Genomic DNA, 14,076 nt, shown 5'->3' on the forward strand with positions numbered 1-14,076 from the left:
TATTAATTACCATTTATCAGTTTTTTTATATGAGCTATGTGCCAACATCTTCCTAAAGCTAAGATCAAAAGATTCAAATTTTCAATTTGTGTTATTTAACAAATTATCATAATAAATATATTTTTTTGACAATAATTTCAATAAAATCTTCTTATATAATCCTGAGGACTTCCATTGGGTAGGATTTCATCATTTACTTAGCTAGCTAAACGAAATCAATATTCATAGTATTAAAAAGTTATGTATCTTATTTTTATTTTATAATTCAAATACATTATTCAATATTTATCTGAATTTTTAAAAATTATTTATTCATTAACATGGGAAACATGCGCAAAGCGCGTACCCTAAAACTAGTAATTTTTAATAATCTAGAGTGAACTCGACCAACTATTTGTGTAAAACTTCTTATTTAGTAATTTTGTTGTAAAGCCTTAATGTAATTTATTTATCTAAAAAAATAATTCCCATTATTCAAACCAAATATAAACTAATCAAGTCAACTATGATATGAAAACGAGGTGATAATAAATACAGCACGGTCATATCCATGAAATTATCTTTCTTATTTCTTGTATGGAGTACTTACTTCATGATTACTGAATTAATCATGGCCTTTTATTTTGTTGTAATGTCAAATAGAGTAGTAACCCGTTATTATATTCCAACACTGGTCTTGTTTAGAAGAATTGAAATTTCAACATATTAAAAAAGATAAATAGCTTCCATCCATATGTGAGGGGAATTATATATCTCCTTTTGATGGAAAAATTTTCCTTGACAATTATTTTGTTACAATGAAACACCAAAAAGCAACACATTATCAAAATGTACTTTCCATCATAACAAACACAACATTGGGATGAAAATACTTGGAATTTGGACAACCAAACATTAGGTACAAAAATAAGCTTGTTCCAAATAGGGATTTCCAAGCATCAACCAGATTGAAGGAAAGATTAAAAAGCTGATTTATTAACAAAGAAAAAAAGAGTGAAGAGTAAAAGGCAATGCCTACATTTACAAGTTACAACCCATTTGCTTAAATTGAAGAAATGTATACCTCTCACCTCAATGATCTTTAATTGCTGCAACTAATACATCCCACAACAGCCTTTACAGGTTAAATTAACTTAGAGCTGTTTATACTCATCTAGCTCTAATATCAAATTGAAGGGAAAGATTTAAAAGCTGATTTATCAACAAAGAACAAAGGTAAAAAAATTAAGAAGCACTGCCTACATTGATCCCTTTTATTTTACAAACAAACACTACAAAGATTCTTCCTGTTGGTTGTACTTTCAACAACAGCCGGTAATGCGAGTTGAAACATATCCACCCTTTCCTGGTAACAAAAGAACCCTATCATTCAATACGTCCGACTTGAATACATCTGTAATAACATCAAAAAAAATAGAAAAAACAAATACCTAATTGATTATGAAAATGATCCTCAAGGATGTCTGGATGCTTCGTCGTGCAATTGAGCAGATCTTACATTGGGTTCGTCCTGTCAACATTAAGGAAAGCCATATGAGTCCACCACAAATGGATCGGAATTGCGCTTAGCTAGAAATTCCGGAGGATCAGCTGGCGCATGGTTCGTAACTTGCTGAATTATATGCTCATCCCTCTATCCTTCTCCACTTAAATACCAGGCCTTTGTCTGCAACATGGTTCAAACTCGTGCTCTTAACTCACACGTCTCACTTCGCTCTTACCACTACACCTGTTCTTTTTCTAACTGACCATTTTATTAGTAAATCTTAATTTTAGAAAAAGGAACAGATAATGAATGTTTACAACAACAACAACCCAGTATAATCCCACTAGTGGAGTCTGGGGAGGGTAGTGTGTACGCAGACCTTACCCCTACCCTGGGGTAGAGAGCCTGTTTCCGATAGACCCTCGGCTCCCTCCCTCCAAGAACTCCCACCTTGCTCTTGGGGTGACTCGAACTCACAACCTCTTGGTTGAAAGTGGAGGGTGCTTACCACTAGAGCAACTCACTCTTGTCCTAGATAAAGGATGTTTGAGTTCTTTAAATGATTATGAACCCCACCCCACCCCACCCCCTGCACACCTGATTGGCCTTATTTTTTCTAAATAAAAGTTGAGTCATTCCTTGATTTGGTCCTTCCCAAATTTTTGACCGATTTCGCTAAGATGGAACTATTTCCTTCACCTAATAAGTACTACATTTGAAACCTATAGTATATCAAAAGTAACATAAGATCCACTATTTTTATCTTTGTAAAATCTCAAACTCAGAAAGAGTAACATTCATCTTCACTGATGAGTCAATTTCTAATTCTCGTCTAAAATACAAAATTATCTATAATTACCTTTAAGCCCTCCATACTAGATTAAATTAGTACTATTAGATCGGGAAGGAAGGAGTTACCAACATAAACTACATAATTAAATGTATATAATAATCTGAATGCAGCAATTATTTTCGCAAAGTCGACTTCCCTGATAATTAGCGACAAAAACAATTCTATTCAATTGATGTAGGTATGTAGCAATACAAACCCGAATGCCATATGGGAAACTTGGAGCGCGAAAAAAGTCCATTTGCCCCTGCAACAATAAACCAAAAATGTAATAAGATATTTGGTTAATTTGCGTCAACAAGTTCTAGACTAAGAGACTACGTACCAGCCCATGCATTGTTGGCTGAGCACCATAATAGCCATCATGTGTAGGAGCTATAGAATTCAACTGTCCCTACAAATTACAAGGCAAGAAAACAACAGAACTGTTATTGTAATAGTATCAATTTTTCCAGTCTTAAAACTGTGAACTTGCTAAGACATACAAGGCCCTGAATAGTCTGTTGGTTTCCATAGTAGTTATCCCGAGTTGGTGCCATTAAGTTCAACTGTACCTGCAAAAGAGCAATAACAACTTTAAAAAAACATCATTACAGATGTATTAGAAACATTCGAGATACATGCAGATCATACCATTCCTTGAACACTTTGTTGCGGACCAAAATAGCCATCAAGAGTCACAGGTCTGGAGTTCAATTTGTCCTGCAGTAAAAGGATGAATGAACTAAATAAGAAACCGGAGATGACAAAATAAAACTAAAAAGTTAAGCTTCAAGAACACAGATACACATAGCATTCATAACAACCTCCTCCCACTTTCATTTTAGCAGCAAGAGCACAGGTAATGTAAATCAGATGGCAATAAATAAAAGTAATTAAGGTATCAGAGCAAACCATTTGTTGTAAGCTGTCTGCTGCGCCAACAGCCAAAACATCTGGCTCCGAGTTCACCTGCAGAACCAGGAAATATTCATAAGATATCAAATAATACAAAAGAAGTGTTCCCGTGATTGGTCTTCACAACATACCTTCCGTTTCTTAGTAAAACTATTCTTCTTCTTGTTTGTCTTGCTCATACTCCTACTTTGGTTATCGTCTTCAACACAGAGAAGACCAGGAGCTGATGATGTGCCAGCTTCTAAGATATTCTTATTTGAGTTATTAAAGGTCACACAACTCCCAAAAGCATCATCAAGTGCACGAAGAGCAAAACTATAGCTCTCTTGGGATAATGACCCTTCTTCACTCAATTTCATCGCCCTATAGCATAGCTCATTATATCTCTGGACCCTTGACTGCACATCTTCAGATCCATCTGTCATAGAGTACTTGCTCTTGGCATCTTTTGTCCATCGCTTCAAAATATATTGTAATGGGATAGAGGAAACACCACATATTTGGAGAACTACCAATGCATGTCTACAAAGGTAGCCTTTAAATTCAAACAAATGACATACACAAGATATTTCTGACTTCACTTCATTCAACGTAACAATGAAATCTTGATCCTTCTCATAATCTTTAACACTAAATGTTATGGTTGTCTCATCTTGCTGCTCTCTTTTAGGAATACAAGCAACTGCACCCAAAACCTCAGCCTGGAATTTCTTAAATACAGTGTGTGTATAAAGCCCTGCCACATGCTTCTCGAATGGTGATGGAGACTTCAAAGCAGGTTGTTTGTTCCATGTATCAGAATCTGCTTTTGCCTCCTCCTCATACCTATCTTGTAATATTGTTTCATATTGCTTTACAAACTCCTGGACAGTGGTTTTCTTATGTACATATTTGTCAAAGAAAGAGTTCACACTCTCTGATCGTTGAACCGTTGACATTCCCGCTAAAAATGCATCTCTCATAAATGTAGGGGTCCATTTCACACGATCTTCATAGAGTAAATGAATCAATTCAACTTCTCCGAGATCAAATCTATCAACTAGTTTCCTCCACCTCTTTTCAAACTCCTCATCTGTCGATGACCTGTAAATACATTTCTCAAACTTTGCCATAAACTTTTCGTTCTGTTTAATGACATGATTCAGCGTTTCGGACACCTTTCCCAGCATATGCCACATACAGAAATAATGGAGGGATGATGGCAAAGCCTCTGAAATGACTGACTTCAATACCTGGTCATGATCTGTGATCACTGTCTTGGGAGCTTGACCACCCATTGCCTTCAACCATGTCCGCATTACCCAAGAAAATGTTGTGGCACTCTCATCAGAAACCAAAGCGCATCCAAGTAGCATGAACTGATAATGCTGATTGACCCCAACAAAAAGAGCCAGGGGCATTTTGTACTTGTTTCTGATGTAGGTAGTATCAAAAGACACAACATCACTGAAATTTGCATAGTCATGCCTGGCTTTGGCATCAACCCAGAATAAGTTCCTCACACGTTGATCTTCACCCACATCAACAGCATAAAAGAAGTTGGAATTAAGACTTTGCATCTGAATGAAAAACTCCAGCAAAACGTTTATGTCTCCCCCTTCCATTGCTGAATTTCGACCTTTCTCAAATGGACCTTTTGAGTCACTTTTCAGACCAACAACATTTTTGTATTCAGCAAACTGCCTTGCCATTGCGGCATACATCCTTCTTGTTTGTTCACTGACAGCTTGGGCTGGTAAAAGTTCATGATTATGTTCTTTCTCGAATCTATGAATGATCCATTTCCCATCGGGTCTTCTTTTCACATGCATACTTGCTTTGCAATCTGTCTTTGCACATGCTCGCCGACCAGTAGCATTTTCTGGATCCTGCTTGTTCCCTTGTCTACTACGTGGTCGATTTGCAGACTTCTCATATTCCCGTTTCGTTCCATATCTAGAACAAGCAAATTTTGCATCAATGAATTCCCTTGATGTCTTTGAGCGACGGCTGTTTTGTATGGCTGTATTGAATCCCATTGACCGAGCATACTCTTGATAAAAGGCATAAGCTTCACCATGGGACTCAAATTCCATACCAGCCAGCGGTTCAAGGTTTACATCCTCCTTAAACTCTATGATATTTGCTACGGCGGTATTCATATCGCCTCCATCTTCTGCATGCATCTTCTCTTCAACAACAACCAGCATCCCCTGCATTCCATCATCACTGTGCATTTTTTCTACATTGTCAAGCATATTTATAATTCCATTTTGTTCTTCTTCTTCTTCTTCCTTTTCATGATCTCGAGAAGGAAGCCGAAGATCTATATCCATGATGCTAAACAACTGAAAGCCTATCGATTTCTCTTGTACTGATACCTGAACATCAAGAAACAAATACGGGAAAGCTTGTCCAGTGAGAGGTTACAACAACATAGAAATATTTCTTTTTCAATAAGCACAGAAAGATATAACAAATAGCCCAAAACATCTCTCTCCACATTCCACCACTCTTCTAAATCTAATCATTAGACTCCAAGAATTGTCGATGACTAACTTGTGATTTCATCAATGTTTCGGGTTTCACTAAGTGGCCTAAATATCAGAAAACTTTGAGCTCAAAACCATCATATAAATTTAAATAAGCCAAACCATTTATCACGCTGACAACAGCTCATACATTACGATGACCTTCTACTAGCTTTCCACATTTCAAGTTTCAGCATGTCCTTCAGATATTTCAAGATAGGACATAATTGCTCACAGAATCTATCAGCTAGCAGACAAAAAGTGATCTTATGACACTTTTCACGGATGGAAATCCATAACATGAAGGATATGCATCAAGCTCTGTCTACTTGAAGAGGAAGAAGCCCGGACCACATCCAATCCACCAGAGATTTGAATCAGTGGATACAAAAGGCCTTCGTCCAAATTTAGACAGAAGTGCAAACGTATATAATTGTATACACTCCACCTGCAGGTGTAAGCGACTTAAACTGCAGCTTTCAGTCCATATATCAAAGGTGATTACTTGAAAATCAACCACATCCAACCTGCAGATTACATAGAATGAGCTCACTCCCCATCTCTGTGATGCAAGCAATTAGCCTTGCCCCCTCCCCTCTCATGCAGTCCTCTATGAGGCACTTGAGTGAAGATACATACTACCTCCATTTCATTTAAGGTTGTTGACTGCGCATGAAGTTTAAGAAATAAAGGAAGACTTTCGGAACCTGTGACCTTAAAAAATTGACATTTTTCTGGTTATAAAAGCATGTCATTAAAGGTACAATGGGAAGTTTAAGTTAAACTGTTTGTAAATATAGACAGCTGCCATTCTTTTCTAAACATACTAAAAAGGAAAGAGTTCCACATAAAATAGAACAGAGGAAGTATCATTCAATGGTCTAAAATGACAAAGCGTTAGAACCCCAGTCTTCCATGGTCCATTCTAGCTTCATGATCGCTAGACCACACCCTTGGATGCTTGTCTTGCAACCACTATTTTCAATGAACAGAAAGTCAAAGCACAGCTTTTTTTATCTCAATCCAAAATTCATAACTTTTTGCCGCCAAGAAACAAAAGAAAATGGATAAACAGATGTATAAACAAGTCCATATAGCAGCAAAGTGATCTGGATAAACAGATATATAAATAAGTCTACATAGCAGCAAAGTGATCTGTATAAACAGATGTATAAATAAGTCTATATAGCAGCAAAGTGATCTGGATAAACAGATGTATAAACAAGTCTATATAGCAGCAAAGTGATCTGGATAAACAGATGTATAAACAAGTCCATATAACAGCAAAGTGATATGGATAAATAGATGTATAAAAAAGTTCATTATCGCTTAATTAAAATTCAAGACTTTCTGTTCTGCCTCTCTACCTTCATAGATAGGGGTAAGGTCTGCGTACACACTACCCTCCCCAGACCCCACTTGTGGGATTCCACTGGGTTGTTGTTGTCTATGTTGTTGTTGTTTAAGGGAGGCTGAATTTGCACGTATAAATCTACCAAAGTTATATGGGGCTATAAATGTTAGTAAGAAGGGAATTTCTTTGCAACAGAGTAAGAGAAAGGTCTCCCCAAAAATATAAACGAATGTTCACGTGTTTATCCTCGAGTGGTGATTCTCACCTTATAACTACAAAGATTTGTTTCACAAAATCTGCAGCAATAATCGGCTGCTGAAGGAAGGAACTGTTTTAATTTGCCAACTACTTCTCCAAGTTTCAGTAGGGAACTAGGTTATTCAAAATGATGACTCTCTAACTACATAATCCTGAAGATCATGAGGTTTTTTTTTTTTCTGTTTCGTGGAAACAACCTCTTGTATAAATGCAGGGTAAGGCTGCGTACAATAGACCCTTGTGGTCCGGCCCTTCCCCGAACCTTGCGCCTTAGTGCACTGGCCTGCCCTTTTTATTTTAGTTGTGCATCTCTATAGAGCAACAAACCAGCTTACCTCGTAAGAGCTAAAGTCTAGCAGCTAGACTCTAACTCGTCTTCCCCAGTTCCCAGTCACTGTTCATTTAACTCAATCATATGTATTAGTTTTTACCTCAGAAGCTAAGTGCAATTGTCTGATCTTGTAAAATTGTATTCTCACTTCATTTCTGTTGATTGCAACATTAAGGAAACTATGTAAATGAATTAAACAGAAATTACATTATCACAATTCAAATGAATTAAACAGAAATTACATAAACCATGAACATCATAAAAGAACCAATACTATGAATTTTGTCTTAGTAACAGTTCATAACAAATGTTCATCGTAATATGAAGGATTTTGTGTGTGTGTGTGTGTGGTGGTGGGGGGGGGGGGGGGGGGGGATGAAGAAAAGAGATTGGAAGAAGGGAGAGAGTGGAGGTAGAGGTACCTGTTCTGTGTATCTTTTCTTTCTTTCTGTCACGCACACACACACTCGCTCGATCTGCGATTCTGCAACTGCAAATTCACGCGATCCCTTTTGGCGAGTGGAGTTCTTTTTCTCTCACAAATGTCTATGATTTAGGGTTTGTAAATCTTCTCCCCTTCTCGCCTCCCTCTTCTTACCTACGCCACTGCAGCGCGTGATTTTAATTTTTATTTTCCTACATTTTTTACCCAATCGATACACTAAACAAAAGAAAATGTCTAAATAATAAAATAATAAAATTGTTTTCTTTTATTTTTCTTTTCTTGCTTCATACTAACTCTTTGCTGTAAATTTCTAAGATATTGTATTTTGTTATGAAACTATTATTTGTGGATGTTCATCTATTACTCCGCTATTGATAATCTTCCTGAAGAAGATTATTCATTTAGTACTTTGTTGAAGTTTATCTACAAGCAGCTGATGCAAGCAGGTTGCAAGCAACTCAATGAAATGATTTGCAGCAGCTTCTTATTAAACATGCAAGTTGCAAGCACCTCATGCAGACAGCTTACAAGCAGCTGAAGAAAAGCCTCGCAACTGCTTCCTGAAAAGCCTCGCAGCTGCTTCCTTTCTTCTATAAATAGAGGAGTTTTCAGTTCATTATATATATATCAGTTTGAAAGTTGAATAAAATATCAAACTCCCTCTATACTTGTCTTCAGTTTATTTCCTTTATAATCTTTATTTTATAATACATTATCAACAAGAGTCTCTATGTTTGAATGTATAGTTATCTGTAACTTGAGATAATTTGGAGCAAAAGACGATGGAAGCCAAAGCTGCCTTAGGTAGATGAACAAGGTTCGTTTCTAATCTTGCTTTCGCATGTTAAGTATTTTCTGTATGGACAACTATTATTAACTACAAATGTTATGATGCTCTAACAATTTTGTTTTATCCATGCGAGCAATATTGCATCTTGAGATAGAGCTGCAATCAATACATATGGCTAATGATTAAGAAGGATGGTACCCGTACAAGGACTATAGCACCAACATATATAAAGCCATCACTATTTACTTCTCTAATTAATTTTTCAGGTTTCATTTACGCTTTGGCATCCATATCCTTTAATATTATATCATTACTTGTCTAATGAAGCATATTTGAATTGTCATGTGGATAACAATAAAAGGTCCACTTAAACTCTGGTAGAGTCTGCAAAAAAAAAATATACAACCACCAGAAGTGATTGTGTTTCGTATATCTCATTGTAACTAAATTTTGTTAACCACAAGAAGTGGTATGTGCCTATGACCACCAGAAGTGATAATTTAGGCTTGCTATGGTTACAATGAAGATAAGCTAGAGAAATATTCTCTATATTACATGCACGCCTCAATTTGCTCCTGAAATAGTAAATATTTTAAAAGAGATTGAAGCATCACAATTTGATGTGACTAATACGTGTTCAGATAATTATGTTCGATTTTCTGAAAGATGAGAATTTTTATAAATAATAATCCATTCCCTGAAGTGAATGTGACAATATTAATAAAGCCGTAAATATGAGCGCGCTATTAATGTAAATATATTACGATTCACCTCTAGAAGAGGTAATATGATTGAGAGAATATATACTCAATTTTTTGTATTTTAATTTGCTCCTGAAGAAGTAACACAATTGAAATTTTCTCCCGAAGCAGGAAAATATTATGAAACTGTATCTTTCTGTGCATAAAATAAAATAATGAGCTATTCAAAGTTATTTTTGAAGAACATTTTTATTCCCTGGAGTGAATGAAGAAATACCACGACTCACCTCCGGAAGATCTAGAATAACAGAGGATATAAATATTATTTTTGTGGCATAAAGATCATTGCCGCACGTACCTGTTGTACGTAAAATATCTTGGATAATTTTATTAAGTATCATTCTAAGGCAAAAGCATTCTTGCAGAATGCTTTCTACTACAACCACATTAATATATTATGATTAGTTATTGAGTTTCCCGAAGGAAATAACAACTCGTGTATCTTTCCTTAAAAGATGCAATGACTATGTGGTTGCCATATTGATACAAAATATATTGAGATGTTAATGATATTTCTCCTTGAAGGAGATATTTGTCACAAAGTTAGTGGTAGAAATATATTAAATTCTTAATTTTTGTCATTTATAAATTTAGAATTAGCTTTATATTGTTCATTTGATTATGATTTTCTCTCATGACATCAGAAGTGTCTGAGCAATATTTGGTAGTACAACAAAAGCCCATGAAGAGCTATCTGTTTGTCTAGAAGACACATGACACAAGTAGTGTCTGAATAATATTTGATTGTGGACAATAAATGGAAGGCTCCCGAAGAGCTTATTTGTCAGTATTGTGGTCAAAACATATGTTATGATAAACCGAAGTTTGCTAATACATATGACTATCATACTGAGACTGCAAATGATTGAAAGATTAAAAATCTTCATGTTTCCATAATCATATGGGGTAAATATGTATGTGAGAAGTTACCCGCCTTATTCTTCAAATTTGTACTACATCATGTGTCACAGTATACTAGAAGTTTACTAATGTAAAAGCAGCCACAGTAAATTAGAAATTTACTGATACAAAAGTAGCTACAATAAATTAGAAGTTTATTGATGTAAAAATTTATGTCATTGTAAACCAGAAGTTTACTTAGAGATAGCACATGTCATGATAAACTTGAAGTTTTCATTTGCTACTTTTAAATGAGCTATTTGAGAATTTAGATAAGCATATACTGAAGAACTGGAAGATTCTTCAAGAATTCTCTTGTGTTGCTTGTTCTTATAATAACTTGATTATACCAGCTAATATTGGGACTAAAGTCCTCGAATTCTGGAATATATAAAAGGTGAATATGGGCTCATTCACCTATCATGTGAACTACTTATAGATGCATATATAAGATGGTTATATGTATATTTATTGTCAATCTGCAATTTGGCATTTGAAATTGTCTTTCTCAATTAAGAGCATAATTTTCATATTATGAAATCAAGATAGTTCATCTTGATGATGTTGGTTTATATCCAAGCTAGTTTAGCATTGAATACCTCCTATTAATGGCTAAACTATTGCTTATGAGAACAAAGCCTCATGTGTTGGTCTAAGTTTTTCTAAATTGCATACAACAACACTTGTATGCATCAGACCAACAAAATATGATAAGTCCTCCCATCACAATTGGTTTAGGATTAGAAACCAAATATTTTTACTATCTAATAACTTTTTATGTGTGGTATATGATTAATTTCTCTACCACAATGCACAAAGATATGTTTCCCAAAGAAGATTGGGGATATGAGTTAGTTTTTCTAACATTTGGGGGATGGAATAAAACAGCTGAAAAATATGCTATATGAATCGAATTATCATTAATATGATCCTCACTTAGAAGATAATTCAAGTCAAATTCCAGAAGCATTTGTTGATCCAAAATTAAATATCATATTTCAGCTGCAAATGCTTCTATTAAAATTAAAGTCCCTGAAGGATAGAGTTTACTGTACGCATGAAGCGTGGTAGACCAATCAGTTCCAAAGGTAACAATCCTTGAAAAGAATAGAAGCAAATGATCAAAATGATCATAATAAAGAGGAAATAAGCTCGGGAAGAGCCCACAACATAACATTTCATGAAACTCCAGAAGAAGTTCAGGTACCTGAAAATAAAGAAAGTGATGAGATCTCAACAAGTTATGTCGCTTGCGAACTGATACGAAATGATCGTCGATGATATATTTGATACAATATAATGCATAATATTGTAAAAGATTGTGAGGATCGGACCTGTAGTCCAGACACCTGAAGATGCCATGCCATTTAAATGTAAGTCATGACCTATATGACTCATTTGATTAATTCTATATGAAAATCCCTGAAGGATTTAAAATACCTGAAGAAAATTCAAAATCTCGGGAAATTTATTCAATCAGATTACAAAAATCTTTGTACAGTTTAAAGTAATCTGGGTGCATGTGGTATAATCACCTTAGTGAATATTTGTTGAAAGAAGGTTACATAAATGATGTTATTTGTCCATATAATTTTATAAAGAAAATGACATCAGAATTTGTTATACTTGTTGTTTATGTTGATGACATAAATCTTGTTGGAATTCCAGAAGAGCTCCAAAAGACAATTGAATATCTTAAGAAAGAATTTGAGATGAAAGATCTTGGAAAGATAAAACTTTGTCTTGGTCTGCAAATTCAACATTTAGCATACGAGATCTTTATCTATCAATCTGCCTATACATAAAGGGTCTTAAAACGCTTTTACATGGACAAAGCGCACCCATTGAGTACACCAATGATTGTTCGATCACTTGAAGTGAATAAAGACCCGCTCCGACCTCCAGAAGATGATGAGGAACTCCTTGGTCCTGAAATACCCTATCTCAGTGCAATTGGTGCACTTATGTATCTTGTTAATGCTATAAGACCTGACATAGCATTTTTTGTTAATTTACTAACAAGATATAGCTCTTCTCCTACACGGAGACATTGGAATGGGATTAATTATATATTGCGATATTTAAAGGGAACTCTTGATATGGGTTTGTTTTATGCTAACAAAGGTAGTGCAGATCTTGTTGGTTATGCAGATGCAGGTTATTTATCTGATCCTCATAAAGCTCGATCTCAAACCGAGTACGTATTTACATGTGGAGGTACTATCATATCATGACGCTCCACAAAGCAATCTATTGTTGCTACTTCTTCAAATCATGCTGAGATAATAGCTATTCATAAAGCAAGTATGGAATGCGTATGGTTGAGATCAGTGATTCATTTCATTCGAGAAAAATATGGTTTGGAATGTGATAAAAGATCCACAATTTTATACGAAGACAATGCTACATGCATAGCCCAATGAAAGGGAGGATTTATAAAAGGAGATAGAACGAAGCACATTTCACCAAAATTATTCTACACACATGATCTTCAGAAAAATGGTGACATTGATGTGCAACAAATCTGTTCAAGTGACAATCCGACAAATTTGTTCAATAAGTCTTTACCAACTTCAACTTTTGAGAAGATGGTATACAAAATTGAAATGCGGAGACTCAAATATTTGAAACAAGGTTTTCATCAGGGGGAGTGAAATAAGCGTTGTACTCTTTTTCCTTACTAAGGTTTTTTCCCATGGGGTTTTTCTTGTAAGGTTTTTAATGAGGTAATTAGAAATGCGTATTACTAAATATGTGTACTTTTTTTCCTTCACTAGATTTTTTCCCACTGGATTTTTCCTAGTAAGGTATTAACGAGGCATATTATCTTTAATGAACATCCAAGGGGGAGTGTTATGAAACTATTATTTGTGAATGTCCATTTATTACTCCGCTATAGATAATCTTTCTGAAGAAGATTATCCATTTAGTACTTTGTTGAAGTTTATCTACAAGCAGCTGATGCAGGCAGGTTGCAAGCAACTCAATAAAATAATTTGCAGCAGCTTCTTATTAAACAGGCAGGTTGCAAGCAACTCATGCAGACAGCTTACAAGCAACTGAAGAAAAGCCTCGCATCTACTTCCTGAAAAGCCTCGCATCTGCTTCCTTTATTCTATAAATAGAGGAGTTTTCAGTTCATTATATATATATATATATCAGTTTGAAAGTTGAATAAAATATCAATCTCCTTCTATACTTATCTTCAGTTTATTTCTTTTATAGTCTTTATTTTATAACATATTTCTAATATTTGAAGAGTATTTCTTAAAACATTACAATGATAAGTGATAACATATTTACATGAGGTTAGATTTTGATGTAACATCGGGTGCAAAATTACTCTCCATACTAAAAGCATGAGGAATTTGGAATACCCTAGTCAAATATCTATTTTTCTATCTCAATTCAGGCACTTAATTTTTTAATAAATATATTTATTTTTAAAGTTACAATAAGCACAACAAGTGATAATATTTTATAATAAAGTATTT

At 34.9% G+C, this 14,076-nt stretch overlaps 1 protein-coding gene across 5 annotated transcripts; it reads right to left on the minus strand.

Annotated features, from left to right (window-relative positions):
• Nucleotides 1-947: 947 nt before the first annotated feature.
• LOC104104060 (protein FAR-RED ELONGATED HYPOCOTYL 3) lies at nucleotides 948-8,305 on the minus strand. 5 transcript variants are annotated; one of them, XM_070181261.1, is made up of 10 exons: nucleotides 8,109-8,290; nucleotides 7,787-7,841; nucleotides 3,365-5,593; nucleotides 3,231-3,287; nucleotides 2,970-3,038; nucleotides 2,822-2,890; nucleotides 2,662-2,730; nucleotides 2,536-2,583; nucleotides 1,431-1,510; nucleotides 948-1,345 (listed from the first exon to the last, which is right to left on the minus strand). In XM_070181261.1, the coding sequence occupies exons 3-9, from the start codon at nucleotides 5,546-5,548 to the stop codon at nucleotides 1,454-1,456; spliced, it is 2,553 nt and encodes an 850-aa protein (XP_070037362.1). In that variant the 5' UTR covers nucleotides 5,549-5,593; nucleotides 7,787-7,841; nucleotides 8,109-8,290; the 3' UTR covers nucleotides 948-1,345; nucleotides 1,431-1,453. The 5 variants fall into 5 exon arrangements, with proteins under 5 accessions (XP_070037362.1, XP_070037361.1, XP_070037363.1 ...); XM_070181260.1 differs by lacking the exon at nucleotides 7,787-7,841 and having other exon boundaries at nucleotides 8,109-8,305; XM_070181262.1 differs by lacking the exon at nucleotides 8,109-8,290 and having other exon boundaries at nucleotides 7,787-8,038.
• Between the last annotated feature and the right edge of the window lie 5,771 nt (nucleotides 8,306-14,076).

Source organism: Nicotiana tomentosiformis, chromosome 7, assembly GCF_000390325.3.
Source record: "Nicotiana tomentosiformis chromosome 7, ASM39032v3, whole genome shotgun sequence".
Classification (NCBI taxonomy): Eukaryota; Viridiplantae; Streptophyta; class Magnoliopsida; order Solanales; family Solanaceae; genus Nicotiana; species Nicotiana tomentosiformis.